The sequence below is a fragment of the Lontra canadensis genome, unplaced genomic scaffold (genome assembly GCF_010015895.1).
Source record: "Lontra canadensis isolate GAN:19392208 unplaced genomic scaffold, GSC_riverotter_1.0 scaffold201, whole genome shotgun sequence".
Classification (NCBI taxonomy): Eukaryota; Metazoa; Chordata; class Mammalia; order Carnivora; family Mustelidae; genus Lontra; species Lontra canadensis.
In genome coordinates, this window is record NW_022631195.1 from 502,687 (window position 1) to 524,662 (window position 21,976).

Genomic DNA, 21,976 nt, shown 5'->3' on the forward strand with positions numbered 1-21,976 from the left:
CCCCGGCCCCCGCCGCCGCTGCCCCGCCGCCCGGGCCCCGCCGCCCCCCGCCGCCCCCGGCGCCCATCCGCTCGCCGGAGCTCGAGGTCCCTATGCCTGACCCCTGACCCTCGCCCCGGAAGTCGAGGTGACTCGGAAGTTCCGGCTCAGTCGCTAGGAAACCGCCAGCCCGACGGAGGGGGCGGGGCTTCTCGCCGGCGAGCGGGGGCGGCAGGTGAGGCAGGTGAGGCCGCGGGGGCGGCGCCGAGCCGGGGGTGGCCCCGGGCCTGGGGACCCCGTGAGCACCGGGGGTCCCACGCCACACCCGGCACCCCCCAACCCGACGCCCTCACGGAGGACCCCCCCGCCCTCCGCACACAGTTCTCACCGGTTCCGGGACCGCCGGCACAGGGAGACACTGCGCGCACAGACCCCCGCACACCTGCGCGCACGAGGGCCCTTCCCACACCCCAGTTCCCTCCCAGGACGGTGCCCCCCCCACCGCCCCGCGGAGGTCGGACCCCACAGGAGCGCCCACAGGGACTCTACAGGGCGTCCGGCACACACAAGGGAGGCCACACGCACTTGCCTCCTTACACGCCGACCCGTCTACCTACGGAGGACTCTGCACCTACCGGGGCTGCCCGCCCCCTGTACCTGGGACACCACAGGGACCCCTGCACACTTACGAGACCCTCCATGCACAGCACCGCGCGCGCACACAAGAGACCCCGCATGCACGTGGGAAGCGCTCACACCGCAATCCCACACCCCACACCCCAGCAGGGAAGCCCACATTCATGGATCCCGCAGCACACCAGGACCCTCCCCCTGCAGCAGCATGGCGATGCACAGGACCCCACACGCGCGCTGAGAGTCCTCTCAGCAGGTTCGCTGCTAGCATTACTCCATGCAGAAGGCAGCCGGGTGAGCACACACTGCCCCCCAAGAAGTCCTTAGTCCCCGAACACTTCTGATCCTTTCTCAGAACCCCAGTTCCCCATCAGATCCCACTTAGGGCCTGCCCTATGGTCAACCACGTGTCCAAGCCAAGTGCCCTGCCCAAGGCTTCTCCCTCCCCAATCCATGCCCGAATCCTGTTCCTGCCGATCTCTAGTCACCCTCCTCCTTGTCCGTCTTGCCACATGATCCTGTCCTCTCGGTTGCTAGGGTTGCTCTCAGTTTCCTTCATTCCTTCCCCAAACGCTTTGAGACACCCCCCCCACCAGAAGGTGGTGGGCACGCAGGCACAGGGTCACACCAGTACCTGTGCTGTGGGGGAGGCGCAACCCAACTTGTGCCAAGGGAGTTGTCCCAAGGGAAACAAACTTTGGAGTCAGCCGCCTGGGCTAGGGAGGAAGGCACTGCTTCCAGGCCCTGACAACAAAAGGTGTCAAAGCTGGAACAAGAGAGGGTTGGGGGCCCAGAAGTGTCGGTGTCCCCAGGGGGCTTCGGGCAGTGGGGAGGCGTGAGCATTCTCGAGAGTGGGCTAGCGTGCGCATTAGGAGGAAGCCCCCAGCCTGGGGCTTCTGTCAGGGCCCAGGACCGAAGGACGGATGGACCAGAGAGTGGAGGCAGGTGAGAAAGGGCAAGGGGGTGAGCTGGGCCAGTGGTCCTCGAAACCATCCCCCTGGGGAGCTGCTGGCACCCTCAGGCCACAAAGCAGGACCAAGCTGGTGGGCCCAAAAGCCTCAGGAAGCTGGGGTAAGGGGGTCTGGGGGGGAGGTGTGAGGCTGTCAGTGCACACAGGCCTCTCTAAGCACACACTCCTTGACCTTTCCTCCCTCCCCCACAGGAAGATGACCAGCAAGAAAGGGGGGCCCAAAGCTGCACCAGGGAAGCGGCAGACGTCCTCCCCTGTGGCGGAGCCAAGAGCTGTGGCTGGTAAGCGAGTCTGACCTCTAGAGCACCGCCGCTGCCCATTGACTTGGGACACCCTTGCTGCGGCCCCCGGGGTGCTCTGAGAAGACCCTTCCCTTGGACAGTGGCTTTTAGGGGGTCTCTGAGTTGGGCTTGGGCACGGCCGACCGAGGATTCAGAGCTCAGAAGTCATTTCCAGACCCTGACCGTGAGACTTGTACCCCTGGGCGGGTTTCAGGGGCAGTGCTCGGAGGAGCACAGCGTTAGAGCCCGTGGAGATGGGACGCAAGCCCAGGTGCACTGGGCACAGGTTCTGAGACAGAGCTCACTTAGAATGCATGTGAGGGATTCTCAGGCTAAGTGTGGTCCACTCTGACCCTCTATCCCACCTGGGCCGTCCCCTTGTTTTTCCCTGCCTGCAGCTGCTCTCTTAGGTCACCCTATGCATAGCCGCCCCCAGAGTGAATGGCAACAGCTTGCCCTTGGTTCTTTCCTGCTGTGGGTCAGAGAGGGCACCTCCTGTCATCCCTCCCCCCTCCCCCATGGTCCTTTCATTCCCTGAGTCGCATCTCTTCTCTGTCCTGGCACTCATGAGTTCTCTGTGACGTCATCAGCACCTTCCTGCTGCAGTTCTGGGCCCTTCTGGCACCTAGGCCTGCACCGGGGTCTGTGTTGGCTAACGGACCACCCACCTTATGCCCCAGATGCAGCCCCTCTGCTTGGAGTGGGGCTGGCCCAAGTCCCTGGAGCGCAGAGGGCTCGCAGCGCACGCGCCCTGCCGGGGTGGCCGTGACCTTCCACGCCAAGCTGGGTTTAGACCCTAGTTTCCCAAAATAGCCCCAGCAGCGTCTGCGGAAGCAGCCTTTCTGGAATGAGGATGATGGGCTCAGAGCCGCACGCTTCTGCTGTGATCTCAAGCCCTGGGGACACAGCCTGCCGTAAACAGTGGAGGTGGGCGGGCGGGCGGCCGGGCGGGAAGCCCTGCTGGGTGGGGAGACGGAGGGCTTGTTCCTCGCCATTGCTACCTGCCGACCGTCCACCTAGGTCCTGCTGCACCCTCTCCCCACACTCCCCGCACACTGCCAGCGACTGCTCCAGCAGCTCCGTGCGCTGGCCCACCTGGCCAGGAGGCCTGGGTCCTCTGTACGAACACCTCTGCCTCAGTGTCCCCAAACGAGTGTCCTCTCCGGGCGCTCTCTCCCTGCGCAGCCCTGGGACACCCTGTGCGGACTGGCTGCCACATGGTCCTTGGAGTGTCCTGTGCAGGGGGCACCCGCCTCGTGCGCCTGATTACGGCCCCCAGCCGGTCCCCAGCACCCCCCAAGCCGGCCGCAGCAGGGATCCGTGCGATGCTCGAATGGCTCCCGTACCCCGGCAGCTGTCGGGGCCTCCCCACCCCCTTACCTGGCCTTGGGTCTGCAGCACCTCAAGGCCCTCGCTGCGGAGCTGCTCCAGCGCCAGGGCCAGCTCCAGCCCCTCCACGCGCACCCAGGCCTGCTGCTGCTCCAGCTGTTCCCGCCACAGCTGCTCCTCCTGCCACAGCTGCTCCTGCCACAGCTGCTCCTCCTGCCACAGCTGCTCCTGCCACAGCTGTGCCTCCTGCCACAGCTGCATCTGCAGCTGCACCTGCCGCCGCCGGTCCTCCAGCAGCAGCTGCTCCTGGGCCAGGCACAGCTGGACCTCGTGGAGCCTCAGCAGCTCGGGACCCAAGCCCGGCAGGCCCCCTGCCCCACAGCCTTCCATGTCCGCAGCGGGCACCGGCACCGCCACCGGCTCGGACCCCAGCGCAGTGGCCTGCACTGGCCCCTCGGCTGCTCGGGGCCGCTCTGGCTCGGCCACCCTGGGGCGTCCCCGGGCAGCCTGCGTGTTGCGGGTCACGTGCTCTGCGGGGGCCACCCCCACCTCGTCCCGAGGGCCCCCTGCGGCGGGGGGCGGGGGCTGGGCCTCAGGGCCCTGCTGACCCAAGGCCTGCTGTGCCTTGCCCGCTCTCCTGCCTCGGGGTTTCCGAGCCCGACTTCGTTTCCCTGACATGGCCCTGATCCGGCGCCTTTCACCAGCTTGTCTGCCTCCTGGGGGCCCGGGCTCATCGCTAGCCAGCCGTGATCAGGCGGGTGCAGCGGGCATCGCTGGGAGGCCACGGCGGGCCCTCTGCTCCTGCCCTGCCCCTGGGCCGGTGCCTGTGGCTGGCAGCTCCGGGCCCTGCGCTGCCTGTGGGCCTCCCGGGCCCCACTTGCTGGGCTGGGCCACGCTGGGGAGTTTATAGGGACTCAGCGGCGTGGTGGTTCAGCCGGGTGCGAGGGCTGACTAACGTGCTGACACAGGGCGCAGGACTTTACAGGCCACAGGCCTCGTCGGCCAGACTGGGAGGGAGACCGAGAAACTGGAGGAGGTGACTCTGGGCAACCAGATCCCTGGCTGTGCGGAGCGGCGAGTCTGGTCCTGCCCTGGGCCGCCCAGCGCCTCCTCCCTGCCCCCGCCCCGCCCCTGGTCCACGGCTGCATCCCAGTCACACTGACCATCCAGGGGAGACCCTCACCGGCCACGGGCGACCCCAGCCCAACTAGCCTGCGAGCCCCTAGCCAGTGGGCTCCTCTGAGCTCCATGGGGGCCCAAGCTCGCCTGGGGGCTGTGTGGCGATGACACAACTCTTTGCCCAGCCTGGTGGCCTCCTGCCAGCGGCTGGTGGAGGAGACGGAGTCTCAGGCCCAGATGGCCTGTTGTGGACTGAGATGGGGTAGCAGGGCCCCGTCCAGCCTGCCCTAGCATGGGGCAGGCGCTCGTGATGCCTGCTGGCCGGGGGTGCAGCTCCCCGGCCCAAGGAACACAGGCCTTTGGGGGAGGACCTTGGGGGGGGGTGTTGCCCAGGGCCAGTGGGAGTGCTGGCGTCCCCGGGCTTCCTGTTGGGAGGAGGCCCCAGACAGCCTCCTCCCCAGCGTTTCCCCAGCCCGGGGCTGCTGACTCACACCCACGCCCAGGGCCCCATCCCAGCCCGCTCTGCCACACAGGCCTGACTGGTTTGCCTGGCATAGCCCTGCCGGGAGCACCCTCCTCCCACTCAGCCCTCGCCCCTGAAGCTTCAGGGGGAGGCAGACAGCAGGCCACCGGCCAGGGTTCGCAGGGAGACGCACACGGACAAGGGCACCAGATGCGTTGGGGTGGGGGTGGGGCAGGGTGCGCCTCGGGGAACTTGGCTACACCTGAGTTCTCAGAGCCTGGGCTTCGGGACCTGGGACGGGGCGGTCCTGCCTGCTGGGCTCACCGGCGCCCCCCCCGCGGCGCCCCAGGGGAGACACCGGCTTGCCGTGGAGGACACACCCCGGGTGGGCGCGCTCTCACAGCCAAGAAGCACCTGGTCTCCACGTAGCCCATAAACGCCCGGCGGGGTGGGGTGGGGTGGGGGGAGTGATGGGAAGGGGTGGGCCCACGCCTCCACCACACTGAGCGCCCCTCCCCCAGGGAAGCCGGGAGGGACACGCCAGCCGCCAACGAAGACCGGCCGGTCGGCCAAGCAGCCGGCCGACCCTGAGCGCCCAGAGGCCCCCGCAGGTGAGAGCCTGCGCGCCCCGCATCCGCTCTCGGGCCGGCGGGGATGGCCGGGACTGGGGGTGGGCTGGCGGGAAGGGGGCTGCCACGGGCTGGGACACGCGTAGTGCGCGTGAATGGGAGTGTGTGCGCGCTCGCGGAGCCGCGTGATGCTTCCTGGAGCAGGAGGAGCGGACCCGGCCCTCCCTCCCACAGGGTGCTCCGTGCTAGTCCGGCCAGGGCTGGGCGGGGTTGGCCCAGTGCCCGCCTTCCAGGGGCTCCGCCTGCCTGGGAGTCCCTCTCCCTCGGAGCCTTTCACCCGCTGTTGGGGGGGGGACGCCCTCCTCCCCCTGGATCCGTGTCAGCTGGGGCTGGTGGGCGTCCTGGGGACTGGAGGGGGGACACCACCTTAGTGCCCAACTGTGCTTCTCCTTGTTCTTGGGTGCCCTTTTAAAAGATGTTTTTATTTGGGCAGAGGAGGAGAGGGGAGGTAGAGAGAGGGAGAGTGGGGAGTCCCAGGTTGGGCTGGATCTCTCAGTCCTGAGCTGAAGTCCAGAGTCTACTGCTTGACCAACCGCGCCCCCAGGCGCCCCCAGTCCATTTTCTCAGGGAGGCCATCCTCCACCTGGTCTCTGGACACTGACCTCCAAGCCGCGTCTTTACTAGACCATCGTCCTGTGCCTGGAGTCCATACTCCCACTGCGGCCCCCAGCCCGCCTTCGCCACATCCAAGTGCAAACCCCTTGTCCCATTCCTCTCTGCTGTCCCGTCTCCCAAGCCTGCACCCTGGTGACCCTGTGCCCAAGGCCTCGTGCCCACAGAGAGGTCCTTGTGTTCTCTGTTTCCCTCCCAGGCTCCTAACCCCCATTTGGCTCCTGGCCTGTCCCCCACAGAGTGGCTGGTCTCAACCCTCACGCAAGCTTGGTCTCGTGTGGGTGGTGCTGCCCTTGCCCCAGGATGAGCCCCCAGCACCGTACGCACATACTGGGGGCTGGGACAGGAGCCTGACCTTGTCCCGAGGACAGGGCTGGATCACAGAAGGTTTGTAAAGTCCTAGCCACTGGTTTTAGAGAAGTTACATGTGCACGACACATTAATCGTGGTTCTGGATTAGGCCTAGTGGGCTTCGGCTCTGCCATTTAAGCAGAAATGGAATGTGCTGGAAGGAGGTTTAGGCTGGGAAAGAGAAGAGGGAAGGAGTGGAGGAGTCTGAGCAGGATGTCCCGTCTGTCCCGTCTGTCCCGTCTGTCCCTAGAAGCCAAGGCGGGCTCTACCCTCCACTCGGCAGGTCCGCCAAGAACCCTCTCCTCCTGCGCCCCTGGCTGGCTCTCAGTCCCAGGAGAAGCCGTCCACGCTCACGACACGCTCGCCCTGTCAGCAAGGGAGAGACCGATGTTTGTCCCCAGGCCCCCATTCCAGTTTCTGTAGTGGGCAGAAGCTCCCACCAAATCCCTCAGAACCGCCCCCGGGCTGCCGAGGTGGGGATCCCGAGCCTCGGGCTGCCCGGCCCCCCTTCCCTAAGGCCGGCTGTTCTGGGCGGCAGAGTGAGCTGGGCAGACCCACTGCCCTGCCTCTCTCTGCTGTGAGGTGGGGGCTCTGACTGGGCATTTAGGGTGGGCAGATGTGGGTGCGAACCACTGAGCCAGTAGGAAACCCCTCAGGAACCACGTAGGCGCGGACGGTGTCTGTTCAGCTGCCATATTCAGGCCGTGGGCCCCCGGAGGGTGAGGATGCGCCACCCCCGCCCCCACTGCCGTAGCCGCGTGAGCTCTGGGAACAAGTCTGTGTCCATCTGCTAACCCACCGGGTCTGCACCACACGGGTAAAGCGTTCTCACAATCCAACTTTATTCTAATAAGTCCCTTCTGAGGGCGTCCCCTCCCCGGTGTCCTCGCCACCATGCACGATTCCAATCGCCTGTCCAGATCCTCAGCCAGAGCACAGGAGGCGGCATCAGGGAGGTCATCGGGCTGGACGGTGTCTGATTGGCCTTGACAAGCAGGGCTCATGCTATGGGGCCCGAGTGCCCCAGTGTCCCTGCCGCCTTGGCCACTCTGCCCTGGCCGTCACAGCAGCTGTGGGTGGCCGAGGAGAGAGGCCGGCCGACATCCACAGGACACTTGTGATGTCCACCTGGGTGTCCGGTGGCTCTTCTGCGGTGGACCCTCTCTGGGGCTGGCACAGTGAGAGGCCGAGCCGGCCCCACACCGGCACCCCACTCCCCACCCCTGCTCAGCCTGCCGGGCCCCCTCGTGCACCTTTCCCAGCCCTGCTTGTCCCCATTGTTCACTTCCGGCTCCTGAAGAGCCAAGCCTTTCCCTGTTGTCCCGGGCCCCCCTTCCCACCTGCAGGGAGCGGATGAGCAGGTGCCCCCAGAGGTTGCGGCCCCGCTATCCACAGGGTCCCCGACAGAGGACCTGCAAGGTGGCGGCTGCCCGGGTCAGGCTGCAGGTGTGGCACCACAGGGACCCTGCTGTCAGGGCTCGCCTCCAGCTGTCCTCCCAGGAGGCCGTGGCTGTGGGCTAAGGAGTGGCGGCGATGCCAGGGGAGGGAGGAGAGCTTGGCGCGGCTGCTTGCGTCTCAGAGGGCCTCATGACTTCTGGCTCATGCGACGGGTTCCCGCTGTGTCTGCCCGGTGCCGGGGTCCCCGTGGGGGGACCGCAGGTCGTGCCGGCTCCTGGGCAGCACGTGCTCTCCTGCCCCGGGGGACCCCGGCCTCCACCAGGCCCTCCTCCACACCCAGACCAGCGTCCTGCCGTGGAAGGCACAGCCGCACCTCTGCCGGGGAAGGGGGGCTCGCCAGCGGCTCTGCGGGGCCCCCTTCTCCCCACAGATGCCTGCAGCTTGCCGGACCCTGCGGATGCCTCAGCCACAGCCTCCGGGCCCTGCTGGGACCGTTAGCCTGCGGGGCCTCCCAGGACCCGGGGTGGGCGGTGTTCCCAGCCTCGCGACGCTGCTCCAGTGCCTGTGGCCACGGGGCCACTGTCCCGATGCAAGGCGGTACGAGGCACAACCACTTATCTTTTACCTCCTGACGTCAGGGCAAGTCCCAAGTCTGTGCACCATGAAAGCGTCCCCGACAGGTGGTTTTGTCTCTGTCCATCGGGAGGATGGAGGGTCAGCGCACTGCCAGGACAATCTTGGTTCCTGTGTCGGTCCCCGTGTCGGTCCCCACGGCCTCTGTAACCGCCGCGCGCTGGTCGGTCAGTCAGAAGCACTGCAGGCTGGTCGTCTTGCTGTCCCGTGAGTTAGACAACCCACATGGGCCGCCGTGGCTTACGGGGACCGCCTCGGGGACCGTGACCCTTTCTTAGGCTCTCGAGGGAAATCCATGTCCTTGTCCTTCACCTTCTGGAGGTGCCCGTGTCATGGCCTCTCGCCGCCTTCCAGGTCAGCGGTGTCTGTCTGTCTGACCTCTGTCCAGGTCGCAGCCCCAGTGGCTCTTCCTTCTCTCTCCCATGTTCAGGGACCCGTGTGATTCCGTGGGCCCCGTCGCATGGCCCGTTCCCTCCTGCATGTGACACAGCTCGTGCCCGGGCTCCAGGGAACACGACGTGGACATCTTTGGGGGGACCCTTGTTCTGCCTCGTGTGGCCCCGTGAGCCACAGTCTTCCAGGAACGCGAGTGTGGCGGCAGTCCTGAGGAAGGCGGCGGACGTGGAGCTGTCCTGGCCAGATCGGGGGGCGGGGGGCTCTGGATCCTCCCAGTGAGGGATGTTGAGAGGAAGGCGTTTGCCAGACCCGTCATTCCACACCGGAGTGCCAGAGGCTGGGTTGTCCGGCTCCTGCACGGTCCCTCTGACCGGTTCTGCCACTGTCCGAGTTCAGTGTCGTCTGCCGTCTTCCATTACTCATTTGTCTTCTGCGAAGGCTAGACCAGCGGGTTCAACAGAGGCCTGATGGGAACCTGTGCGTCTGCTTTCCTCAAACCTGTCTGTCCGGTTTTTTTCTTTCTTTAGTTAAGGCTTTATTTGCTTTTTACGATTTTATTTGCTAACACAGAGAGAGAGAGAACAAAAGCAGGGAGACAGAGGGAGACATAGGTTCCCCGCGGAGCAGGGAGCCCGATGCGGGGCTCGACCCCAGGGCCCTGGGCCACAACCCGAGCTGAAGGCAGATGCGTAATCGACCGAGCCCCCCCAGGTGCCCCAGGTCTTTATTTTTCAGAGCAGTTTTAGGTTCCCTTCACTGGGGGGAAAGTAGTGATTTCCCGTGCAGCCCTAGCCCAGCTCCCGTGCAGTCTCCCCAGCTACCGCCGTCCCCGCGGGAGTGGTGCAGGGCTACGGCCGATGAGCCACGCGGCTCGTTCTGCCCTCCCGCCGGCCGGGAGTGCCCGTCCCCGCTGCCCCGCGTCCTCGCCGGCATCTGGTGTTGTGGGTGCTCTGGATTTTGGCCGTCCCAGCAGGTGTGTCGTGGGATCTCGCTTCCCCGATGCATCTCCCCAATGACGTGACGTGGAGCATCTTGTTTGGTCATTTGCCACTGTACATCTTCTCTGCCGCGTCGGGGAGCTCTCCGGCCCGCTTCCTAACGGTGCCGCTTGTCTCCTCGCTGTTGAGTGTCAGGACTCCATGGTGGGTCCCTGCAGCCCGTCTTTGCCGGACGCGCCTGGTGCAGACATTTCCTCCCGTCTGCGGCTGGCTCGTCCTCTCGCTCTCTTGACCGCGGCTGCTGCAGAGCCAGAGCCCAGACCGTCAGCTCTTTCTTTCGTGGACGACGGCTTTGCTGTTGTATCTGAGAATCGTCGCCACGCCCAAGGTCGCCCAGGGTTTCTCCACGCTCTCCTAGGAGCCTCCTAGCCTTCCGTTGAACATTTGGGTCTGTGATCCGTTGTCTAAGAACATTTATTTACTTGAGAGAGAGAGTGTGTGAGCACAAGTGGGGAGAGGGACAGAGGAGAGACTCTTCATGCAGACGCCCCACTGAACACAGAGCCCAGCACAGGGCTCGATCCCACAACCCCAAGACGGTGACCTGAGCTGAAACCAAGACTCAGACGCGTAACTGACAGAGCCATCCAGATGCCCCCGTGGTCCATTTTTTAAGAAATATTTCATTCTTAAGGGACGGTCTGTAGCTCAAACCCACAACCCCAAGATCAAGAACTGCACAGTCCACGGACTGGCCCACTGGGTACCCCTGGTCTCTGACCCATTTTGAGTTAATATCTGTATAGGGTGTAACGTGTGTGTCTAGATTCTTTTTTTTTTTTTTTTTTGTGGGGATGGCGGTTGTTCCTCCACCGTTTCTGGGGAGGACAGCGGCTCCTCCAGAGATCCACTGGCTGTGCTCCCACGGGTCCTTCGGGCTGGGGTGTCGCCGTTGATCTCGGCGGTTCCCCTGGGAAAGTGCCGCTCCATCTTGCTCCCTGTCTTGGTGGGCGTGGGGGTTCCCCGGGCTCCCACCTGGCTCTCCTGCCGTAATGACCCCATCGGTTAAGTACCCGACACGAGCACTCTGCGGAGGCTGACGTACCCGTCTCAGCTGCCCGGATGGCCCCACGGACCCGTGCCTGGTGGCGGTGGACTCAAGCCAGGCGCCTACTCTGATTGGCCTCCAGTGCATACACAGAGGCCTCTGGTGCTGTCACAAATCCACACGGTCCATGTCCGTTTACGTCCTGTGCCTGAGTCCTCTCTAAGTCCGTGCTCTCCCCTTGCCCCCCGGGCACGGTTCATCCTTGTCAGTGGATGCCGGCTCCTCCTAGGACGGACGGGGAGGGTACCCAGTGTCAGGGGAGAACTGCGGCGTTGCTGGACCCTCCTCCAGGGGCAGCTGGCTTCCCCCCCATCTGAGAGCTGTGAGTCTTTGACCCTGGCCCTCACCTGGGAGCAGTGAGGGACTCTGACAGCTGCTGTCGGACTTCTGATGGGCCAAGCCTGGTGTCTCTCTGGGTTTACAAACCTAGCGGCTCCTACAGTCTGGCTTGCGGCCCCTCATGACCGCAGACACCGTCTTACAGCCGCTGAACGGCTTCTCAGAATCTGGCCGTCTCCCCCTCCAAGAGTGAGCTCGGCATTCGCTCACAAGTGTCTTTCTTCTTGTCCTAGTGAAGAGATTCCCCTCTGAGCCTTTGCAAGGACCCTAGTCAGGTGGAGGGTTTACAGACTAACATTAACCATTCCCTGGAAAAAAAGAAAAAAAGCTTTTTGGAAGCAGCTACTTCTTTCTGGAGCTGACTTGCACTTCCCTCTCCATTTGTTCTGACTCCGGACTCTGGTTCCCGGCCTGGGTACCAGGAGGGGTGACGGGGGCCCCTGCTTCCGGTGAGGTCATGACAAGGTTCAGAAAGACTGTCCTTGTCCTGGCGCAGAGCCCACTGCGTGGCCGTGGCTGGGGTGGCGGGAGGACCAGCAGACAGGAAAGAAGAAACGCATTCTCCCGTGTCCTGCCTTGTCATCCCCTTCACCTGCCCCGTCGGCAGAACACGGCGGGGAGCCGGCTGGCCGAGGGCCCGTGTGGCGCAGGCCCAGCAATCCAGAGCCCCGCAGAGGAGGACCTGCTCAGGCCCTTGGCACGTGCCCTTCACGCGAACGTGAACTTCCACTTGCAAGTGCCTCTGCCTAACGAGACGCGTCTTCCGTCGGGAGGAAGATGTCCTCTGTCCTTCCTTCGGTGCGCCGTTGGCTGGTGTGCCTCCCACCCCGAGGTGCTCATGTCCCACTCGGAACTTGGGTTTTCTGAAACTTAAATACTAAATGGTAGAGTTTACCAGTATCAAGTCTTATATACAAAAATGAGAAAATCAGGGGGCCTGGGTGGAGCAGTCAGCGCAGCGTCCAGCTCTTGGTTTCGGCTCAGGCCGTGGTCTCAGGGAGGTGGGATCGCGCTCCGTGGGCTCCACGCTCCGCAGGGCGTCCGCTCGGGACCCTCTCCCCCTCCCTCTGCGCCTCCCTCCCGCGCCCTCTCTCTGTCTCCTTCTAAAGTAAGTGAATTCTGTAAGGAAATATCAGAGACCAGAATAGAGTAGAAGATAATCAGTTCATCTCTGCAAACACACGGAACAAATATGGAGGAAGCTTCGCGCCTGCCGCTACGCTTGTTCCCGGACCCGTCGCGGCGGAGCTGCTGCGCAGACCTTTCCCCGCTGCCCCTTCCACGTGCCCTTTGCCCCCAGCTGGGGCGTCTGCGGGGCTGGGGTCCCTCCCGGCAGGGTGTGACCCCTCATGGGCTCTCGCCCCCAGGGTCCAGACACAGTCCTCACGGTGCCCGTGAGGACCAGGCAGCCAGCCCGCGCCGGGGGCAGAGCATGTCACCCTGGCTGGGGCAGAAATGCACTTGGCTTCCTTGGTGGTCAGATCTGAGCTTGGGCAGCGGCCACCGTCCGCGGTTCCAGTCGTCCTTCCGTCGCCCGGAGGAAGCCTGCGCTGGGAGCCGGCCCACGCCCCGGCAGACCCCAGAGCCCTGCGGAGGAGGAGAACTAATGTGGGTGGGTCCCTGGGGTGATGATGACAGGAGCCCCTCCCGCTTCTGCCTCCTGGTCACCGGCCGGTGTTCGCTGGCTGCGGCGGGAGCAGCCGGTGTCGGTCGTCAGTGGCTGCCGTGTGCATCCCACGTCGGGGGGCTCCAGTGTCCTCTCAGTCCTGTGGGCCGGGCGTCCAGGCACAGCCCACGGGGGTCTCCCTCGGGCTGCAGTCTTATCCCGGGGCTTGACCGGGGAAGGGTTTGCTGCTTTGTGGGCCGTGGAGTGAGAACCTTGCTTCCTCCTGGCTGCCGGTCCCACCGCATGGGCCTCTCCCGAGGGCGTCTGATGGTGTCTGACACATTCAGGGACTGGGGGAGCAACCAGACGGCGGGTCTGCGAGCTGCAGCCCGAGTCCCACCTTCTCTTGCCCAGGAGACGTCCCCGTGCTCACTGGGGGGCCGTCACGGTGTCCGGGGCCCCCAGTGTTTAATCCCTGAAGTCTGGCTATGCCTTCCTCCAGGGACAGTCACCCGCGTCAGCGGTCGGGGCTGCCTGGGAGGCAGGTGGGCTGTGCACACTGTGATGGGTCACTGGCTGCCTCCTGGAGGGATCTGCAGGTGCTGATGGGCCACTGGGGTCCTGTTTCTCACCATGGATTCCTGGTGGCTCACTTCCTGTCGGCAAGGAGCTCAGCAGCAGGGTAAAGCAGGGGTTTTACTTCAAAATCTCCTCGTTATATCAGAAATCGGGATCCTTTACAAACTATTTAAACTTGGTATGAAAAACTTTAAATGTCAACTTCAAAATGGGCAAGGAGGAATATAGTTTTGCATTTTTTAAAAAAATATTTGAGAGAGAACACAAGCAGGGGGAGGGGCAGAGGGAAAGGGGGAAGCAGACTCCCCGCTGAGCAGGGAGCCTGACGCGGGGCTCGATTCCAGGACCCTGAGATCATGACCTGAGCGGAAGGCAGACGCTTAATGACTGAGCGCCCCGGGTGCCCCTTTCCTTTGATTTTCTGTTTTGGTGGGAAGTTCACGGCCCTTCCACTTGGCCTTTCTTACAACAAACACTTACTGAGTGCTTACTGTATGCGACACCCCATCCTAAGTATTTTGTGTTGATTAATCAAAACACCAAAACCCAAGCCTGCACCCTGGGAAGCCGGTGGCCAGTTCTCCCTGTTCTGGGGGCTCGCGTGCTGATTTCCCGACGTGCACGGCCACACCTCGATTTTGGGTTCATCTGTCTCAGTCTTGCGCCTTTAACACCTAAGAGATTGTTGTCACAAGGTCACAAAAATCTCCTCAGGTTCCAATGCGGGAATTCAGGGGTGTTTCGCTGGCAGCGGCTCCACAGTTCTTGAAACCTGCATGTCTGATCCCCCACTCTAGCGGCGAGAGCAGCAGTGAGGGGAGGGGGAGGGGGGCCGCCGGTCCAGAAAGGAGGCGCAGCTACCGGACGGCGCCCCCGAGTCCGTTTCCTGGTAACAAGGGGAGGCCATGCCCGAAGGTCACGTGTCATCTCATGGTCTGGCACGGGGCAGCGCGGAATGACGGCCTCATGGCCGTTGTGCGGCCACAGGTGGCTCCGCGGCAGGAGCCACGGCTGGCGGTGCTTGGAGTCGCCGCTCCGGCGCCGGGTGTCGCCTCCCCGTTCTCTCTTCTCCCTGCGGTTGGCCGTGGGCGCCCGAGCTTGACGGGCGTCTCACGGAGGGGATGTGGCCGGGGCCATCGGACTGTCCTCCGCCCAAGGCGGAGTTTCAGTGCACACGGCCCTCGGATCTCGGCCGCTGTCCCTCCACTCTGCCATTTCGAAGGGTCCTGGCTTCCGGCCGCCTGGCCCTGGGATTCGCGGATGCAGAGCGGCCAGTTGTACCCGTGTGTTCGTGAAGAGCCTCGCTGGAAGCAACCAGCACCACCGGTTGTGGCCGCACGCGCGTTCCTGCCGTACGTCCGAGAGCTACAGGTTCCGTCTGTCCTGGAGGGTGACCCTGACGGCTCAGCGTGTTTCCTGCCAGTGCCTGGGGCCGCCGTCCCCAGCCTCCGCCTGGAGCCCAGGGCCCTGTCCCCATGTGGGGCCTGCTGAGCTGTGGCCCGCCTTCCGCTACCCCTGTCTGAACTGGTCAGGGTGGGCTGCGTCTCCAGTACCCGGCCTCCTGCTTTAAGAGAACAAGCTTAGGGTCACCTGGGTGGCGCGGTGGTCAGACACTCAGCTCGTGGTGTCGGCTCAGGTTGTGGCCTCGGGGTCGTGGTCTCGGGGTGGTGGGACTGAGCCCCGCGTTGGGCTCTGCACTCAGCCGCGAGTCTGCCAGAGACTCTCCTTCTCCCTCTGCCCCTCTGCAAAATAAATAAATAAGTTAAAAAAAAAAAAGTAGAGAAAACTTGAACTCCCACCCAGGCTCTGCCGTGGGGCCCAGATGCACGGACGAGCTCACTGCGCTCAGCTTCCCCGCGGGGCGCGGTCACAAACGTTCATGTCCGCGTCCTTTATCGTCTTCTCCTCTGACACGTGGGCTATTATAAATTGTACTTCAGGATTTCTAAATATATGGCTATCTCTAATTTTTTGATTTTCAGCTTAGTCTAGCTATATTCAAAAAGCATATATATTTTTTAAATTTTCTGTTCGTGATCCCAGCAAGGCCAGATGCCCAGCCCCTCTAGGTTCTGTTTGCCCAAAGGTGAGTTTATTTCGCCTTAATTTTTTTTTTAAAGATTTTATTTATTTGACAGACAGAGATCACAAGCAGGCAGAGAGGCAGGCAGAGAGAGAGGAGGAAGCAGGCTCCCCGCTGAGCAGAGAGCCCGATGCGGGGCTCGATCCCAGGACCCTGAGATCATGACCTGAGCTGAAGGCAGCAGCTTTAACCCACTGAGCCCCCCAGGCGCCCCTCGCCTTAATTTTTTAAAAAAAAATTTATTTATTTGAGAGAGAGAGTGTGAGTTCACCCACAAATGGGGAAGAGGCAGAGGGAGTGGGAGAAAGAGAAGCAGGCTCCCCGCTGAGCCGTGCCCCCCCACACGCGGGGCTCCATCCCAGGACCCCCAGATCATGACCTGAGCTGAAGGCAGAGGCTTCACCGACTGAGCTGGCCAGGTGCTCCTTAATTTTATTTTTTACCCCTTTGGAGGTAATGTATCTTTTCTCCTGTAAGCAATTTATTTTCTTTAGGATTTATTCACTTTAGAGAGAGGAAGGCGCACTGCACTGCAAGTGGGGGAGGGGCAGAGGGAAAGCGTCCGGCAGGCTCCCTGCTGAGCGCCGATGTCAATGCCGGCTTGATCCCAGGCCCTGAGATCGTGACCTGAGCCGAAAACCCAGACGCGGACGCTGGGCAGACGGAGCCCCCCGGTGGCCTCCTGACTCAGGAAGGACTTTCCTGCTGTGTTCTGGTTTTAGCCGTTTTGCTAATAGCGTTTGTCACTGCTGTGACCTGATGCCTGCGAGTTTTGAAAAGTTTTCTTTCACTGTTGCTGCCTCCTGCCTGTCGGTTCTGTTTGTGGCGCGAGTCCCCTGTGCCTCAGACAGGTCCTGGCCTCCGCGCCCTGACGCCCCCGCGGGTGTCACGTTTCAGCTCCGGGGCTCCCGTGCGTCCGAGCGCAGCCGCGTCCATGTCTCCGCCAGGTTTACCTGCTGAGCTCTTGCATGTTTACGTTCCTGATTCTATGGGTGCTTCATTGTTTCCCTTCTCCGCCCAAACTCTGTAATCTTTAATTCCCTGAACGCGTGCCTCGAAGTCGGCCTCCAAGAGCAGCGCGCCTGCTCCGTCCAGGTCTCCTCTTGTCCATCGTCTTCCTCGTGTTTGGGTCGGACCGTGTTTCTGCACTTGCCCGATTATCTTGGGGGTGCTGTACACTGCATAGTAAACGTTTTGAGGGGTGCCTGGGCGGCTCAGCCGGTTAAGCATCTGACTCTCGACTTCGGCTCCACTCGTGAGCTCAGGGTCGAGATCCAGTCCCGTGCGGGGCTCTGTGCTGAGCTGGGGGTCCGCTTGGGACTCCTTCTCTTCCTCTCCCTCTGCCCAGCCCCCGACTGGTGCGCGCGCAGTCTCCTTCTGCACGACGCCCTGCTCCTGCCACTGCAAATCGCCTGCCCCCATCAAGGACTGAGTGGCCTGCAGCTGGGCTGTCTGTGCCCACGAGGGCGGTCATTTCCCGGAGAACGGAGTTCTTCAGGATTTCTACCCAATCCGGCCGCCAGATAAGACACAGGGCGCGCATTTACATTGGAATTTCAGATAAACAACAAATCCTTTCGCGTGTGCGTGTCCAAAGCTGCATTCTGTAGTTTTATCAGCTCAGCCCAGCGAGCGCAAACCCAGGGCTTCCTGAGCACTCCGGCTGGCACGCCGGTTGTACCCTCTGGGCACAGTGGTCTGCCTGGGCCTCGCCCAGCTGTTGGCCCCCCCGCCGTGGGTGCTACTGGGTGAAGCCCACCTTCCCGGGCAGGGCCCTCCCTCCTGCACTCCCTGCGGCCTCCACACAGACTCAGGATGGAGTCATTGTGTCGTCTTTCTGTCGCTGTCAGTGGGGAGGCCGGGAGGAGAAGCCCCGAGTGGTCTCGAGCTGCTGGCTCCCGTCAGAATCCCACAGACACCGACACACCGGCTTGTCACATTCACCGTTGCCATGGCGGGCGAAGTGTCCCAGGAGACCCCGCCGTGGCGTCCCCCTTGGTCTGGGTGCCCGGTGCTGCTCCTGTCTTCCTAAGGCTCAGCGGCCTGGCTAGGGCGTGACTGGTGCCAGGATTCCTGATTCCTTGTGTATTTTTGTCACCCTTAAGATTTATATCAGGAACATTTAAAAAAGATTTATTCATGAGAGAAAGACAAGAGGGCCAGAGAGGCAGGCAGAGGGGGAAGCAGCTCTCCTACGAGCAGGGATCCCGATGCGGGACTCGATCTCGGGACCCCGGGATCATGACCTGAGTTAAGGCAGAGGCTTCACCGACGGAGCCCCCTGGGTGCCCCAGGCAATTTTTCTATAGTTCGTCTCTAATTATCCTCACAGTCCTGTCTCCCCTGCTGCTGCACCTCTGCTCATGTCCCCCACGGTCACCACCCGGTTCGTGCCACTGGCCGGCGGGCCGAGTGCCCCTTCCCTCCGTGGCCGCATCTGTGCTGACTCCCCTCCTGTGGGCTTCGCCTTGTCTCCGAGCCCTTGTCTCCCTGAGTCCCACTGAGGCTCCACCATGGCTTGGGGAGAGGGGGCCTTGTGGACTGGTTCCATGGGGTCGCCGTGCCGTCCGCTACGGTCCCTGCCGCCTGGCCTGGCCCTTTCTTCTCCCACCGACAGCGGTCACTGGCACCGTGACGCCCGGAGAACTGCAGTAGCCGCAGAGCAGTTAGGATCGTCCGGGAGCTGCGGGGCTCTAGGATCAGACAGCTGGACAGGCCTGTGGGCTGTGACTGCCCCCAGGGCCCTGTTTCCAAGAAAGGCACACAGAAGCCCAAAAACTGACCGACCCGACCTCAGGTGGGCAGAGCGCCTGCGGGGCCTGGTGCAGGCGGCGCCCAGAGCTCTACCTCACGCTCAGACCTTCCGCTGGGGCTGGTGTGCGGGGAGGTGACACCCTGGGTGCCCTCTTCTGAGTCCCAGTGGGCTGCTGGGTGGAGACCCCCACATCGGCCTGGCCGGCCCAGCCTTGGCACATGGGTGCCTGAACGCTGTGGGGGTCTCTGGCTCTGGGCAGGGAAGGGTCCTGTGGGGGTGCACGGGGCTTCTCCGCCAGGGGCCACTTTCCTCACCATGCCTCAGGTTCCCTGGTGGCTCTCCAGCGGGACCTCCGCAGCTGGTCTCCAGGGGTCCCTGCCATGTCTGGGCTGGGGAAGGTCAGGAGGCCCTGGGCCCGCCTGGGCTCCGGGGTCAGTTCTCACAACTCTTCCTCTGCTTTCCGCTGCATGGCCTCAGGTGCAGATTTTAAAGATTTTATTTTTTTAAGGAATCTTTGCAGCCAATGTGGGGCTTGAACTTACATCCCTGAGGTTGGTTTGTTTGTTTGCTTTTTAAGATTTTATTTACTTGAGAGAGAGAGCAGGAGCGGGGAGAGGGAGAGGCAGGGAGGGAGAAGCAGGCTGCCCCACCAAGCAGGGAGCCCAATGGGGGACTTGATCCCAGGACCCCCAGGATCATGATCTGATCAAAGCAGATGCTTAACAACTGACCCCCCAGGCACCCCCGAACTTAAAACCGTGAGATGGAGAGTCACAGGCTCCACCACCTGATCCGGCCAGGAGCCCCTGCCTCTGTGGGTTTTAGACCGTGTCTGGCCCTTGGCTGGGTGGGAAGAGATGTGCGCGCCGCACCTGCCGTGTGGACCCGGAGACCTGGCGCGCCTGGAACGGGAGGCCCCAGTGGCTGCGGGAGGCAGCTCGGAGGGGACCGGGACCCCTGAGCCCCCCTCTCCCCGCCAGGGCCAGCCGTGGAGGACCGAGCGGCCACCGTCATCCAGTGCGCCTTCCGGCGGCTGCTGGCCCGGAGGGAGCTGGCGCGCCGGCGGCGGGAGCGGCGGGACTACCGGCAGCGGATGGAGCAGCTGCAGCGGGACGTGAGGCGAAGCCGCGCGGCGGTGGGGGCGGCCGGGACCCCCGGAGCCCCGGGGGGCGGTGCGCGCGCGGGTGGGGGCTCCTCGGTCCACGTGTGCCCGCAGGCCTTCGTGGCCCTGGTGCGCAGGGAGCAGGAGGCGGCGCGGCGGCGGCGGGCGGCGGCGGAGGCGGCCGAGCGGCGGCGGCGGGAGGAGCGGCGGCGCGGGGCGCGGCTGCGGGAAGCGGCCTTCGACGGCGACCTGGGCGAGATCCGGGCGGTGCTGCGGGAGGTGCGCGGCGGCGGCGGCGGCGGCGGCGGGGGCGGCGGCAGGGCGGGGGCGGCCGGGCTCCCGCGCGCTCACGGCGGGCCGCGCGCAGGCGGACGAGCTGCTGACCCGCGAGGGCCTGGGCCACGACGAGGCGGGGGCGGCGCGGCGGCGGCGGCGGCGGGTGGCGCTGGTGGAGAGCGAGGACGCCGGTGGGAACACGCCGCTGTCGGAGGCGGCGGCCGGCGGGCAGCCCCTGGCCATCCAGCTGCTGGCCGAGCAGGGCGCCAGCCCCAACAGCAAGGTGGGTGCCGGGCCGGGGCTGGGGGCCACGCGCCACGGCTGCCCCCGCGGAGCCCAGCTCAGGAGCCCCTCGCGCAGGGCGCCTTCGGCCGGACGCCGCTGTACCGAGCAGCCTTCGGGGGGCACCTGGAGGCCGTGGAGGTGCTGCTGAAGCTCGGAGCGGACCCGCGGGTGTACGCGGATGACGGCAGCACCCCGCAGCAGGTGTGCGCGCGAGCGCGGCCCCGGGCGGGGGGGGGGCGGCTGGGGCGGGGGCCAAGGCCCCCGCCCCCCGGGGGGGGGGGGGGGGTGCTGGCCCGCGGGGAGGAGGAGGAGGGAGGGAGGAGGGGATCCGGAAAGGGACGTGGAGACTGTGGTCTTGGCAGGGGAGGCCCAGAGGACCCCTGGGTGTCTCCTTCTGGGGGCAGCTGTGCCGTAATGGTCATGGCTTTGGGGGCGTGATTCTGCCAGTTGGCGCCCTTTTTTGTAAAATGGGAGAGTGGGGGGGGGGTGGGGCACGGAACCTAGCACTGAGCTCCTGGCCAGTGTCATCCATCCCTAGGTGGCCTCCCTGGACACTGTAGCCCATGTGCTGCAGTCGTGGGACCTGGACCTCACAGATGCCATGCTCCGGAACATGGATGCTGAGAGGCAACGCCGGGCCCGGGAGGCTGAGCAGCAGGAGGAGGCAGAGGCCAGGCGGTGCGCCCTGGGGAGGGAGGGAGGGAGGGAGGCAGGGGGTGGCGGGGAGGGCCTCCGATGACCGGGCTGCTCTCCCTACCAGCATGAACCTCAACGTACAACAGCTGGCGAAGGCACAGCACCAGCGGCAAACGCAGGTAAGCAGGCCCTGGGCCCCGGGAGGTGGCATGCCCTGTAGGCCACTGGCCTCTGTGGGATGGAGCTGGTCTGGAGGATGCCGGGACAGCCCCGCCTGGGCCCTCGTGTCCAGCTGCAGCAGGCCTACTGTGAGCTCAACCGGAGGACCGCGGAGCTCGAGGAGCACGCGCGGAGGGACCCACGCCGGGCCGATCTCACCCTGCAGGTGAGCTGTCTCCCTCTCGGGCCCGGGCTTCCATGGCCTGCGTCCCCCTCCAGAGCGTGGGCGCCACCTTCCAGCAGCAGCCTCTGGGGGCATCTGGGCCGCCCCGCGCGGAGGGGGTAGGCTCACTCTGAGCGGAGCGTGGGGCCCTTCCTCTCGTGCAGGCCATCAAGGATGCGGAGGCCCGAGTGGACAGGCTGCGGCTGGAGGCCCGGGAGGCTGAGGAGGCGCTGGCCATGGCCAGGCTGGAGCTTCGGGAGCAGACACAGGAGGGTGGGCAGTGCTGGGGGCAGGGTGCCGGGCCCAGGGAGGGGGTGTGGTAATCGGGTCCTCCCGTCAGTGGCCCGCCCCCCTTGTGACTCCCCCACAGGCGGGGAGGAGGAGACGCCCGGGCTGAAATGCCGGGTCCCCGAGCTGCACGACGTACTCATGAAGGACGTGGGTGGCCGCATCCGCGCAGACGGCCGGTCCGTGGTCGTGACTGGGTGGGCCGGCGGCCAGAGGCGTTGGGTGGGCAGCAGTGACCTGTGACCGCTCCCAGGTGGCCGCTCGTTATCGATCCTTCGGGCCAGGCAGCCACCTTCCTGCGCTACCAGGACACCAACTACGTGGCTGCGGTGAACCCGGCGCACCTGCGGCCAGAGAGGCTCCGGCTGGCGCTGCTGGGGGCGCTTAGGTAGGCTGGCGGCACTGGGGGGGCTTCCCCCGGGCCGGGCACCTCACCCGCGGCGCGCCCCGCAGGTACGGGAAGCCGCTGGTGTTCGACCTGTGCGAGGTGGACCTGTTCCCCGTGGTGCAGCAGCAGCTAGAGGCCGTGCGGCCAGGGCTGGCGCAGGAGCTGCTGGGCCGGGGCCTCCTGGAGCACGAGCGCTATCTGTCGCTGCTGCGGCCGGCCGACGGGCCCGAGTACGGCCCCTCGCAGTTCCAGCCCGCGCGCCTGGGGCGCTTCCGTGCCATCTTCGTCACCAAGGCCCAGTGGCCGCCGACGGAGCAGCTGCAGGTGCTTCTCCCCGTGCGGGTGCTGCTCCCCGGCGGGGGCCCCTAGGGCCTCGGGAGCTCCCTGCGCAGGGCCCGGGCCCAGCCTTGTGGCGGCG

The 21,976-nt window shown here is 64.6% G+C and overlaps 1 protein-coding gene and 1 pseudogene across 1 annotated transcript; both read left to right on the forward strand.

The window, feature by feature from the left end:
• Positions 1-5,351: 5,351 nt before the first annotated feature.
• On the forward strand, positions 5,352-21,931 carry IQANK1 (IQ motif and ankyrin repeat containing 1). The gene is made up of 12 exons (XM_032848268.1): positions 5,352-5,385; positions 19,182-19,315; positions 19,418-19,582; positions 19,671-19,862; positions 19,940-20,065; positions 20,403-20,542; positions 20,625-20,679; positions 20,793-20,885; positions 21,047-21,155; positions 21,253-21,349; positions 21,424-21,558; positions 21,624-21,931. Exons 2-12 carry the CDS (start codon positions 19,295-19,297, stop codon positions 21,925-21,927), a joined length of 1,437 nt encoding a protein of 478 aa, XP_032704159.1. The 5' UTR covers positions 5,352-5,385; positions 19,182-19,294; the 3' UTR covers positions 21,928-21,931.
• On the forward strand, positions 7,900-13,390 carry LOC116861611 (annotated as a pseudogene).
• Positions 21,932-21,976: the final 45 nt, after the last annotated feature.

Coding starts and splice junctions, on each gene's coding strand:
- IQANK1 (XM_032848268.1), top strand. CDS start 19,295: ATGGAGCAGCTGCAGCGGGAC. Junction 19,863..19,939: donor GCGCCAGCCCCAACAGCAAG/GTGGGTGCCGGG, acceptor CCCCTCGCGCAG/GGCGCCTTCGGCCGGACGCC. Junction 21,559..21,623: donor GCGCTGCTGGGGGCGCTTAG/GTAGGCTGGCGG, acceptor CGCGCCCCGCAG/GTACGGGAAGCCGCTGGTGT.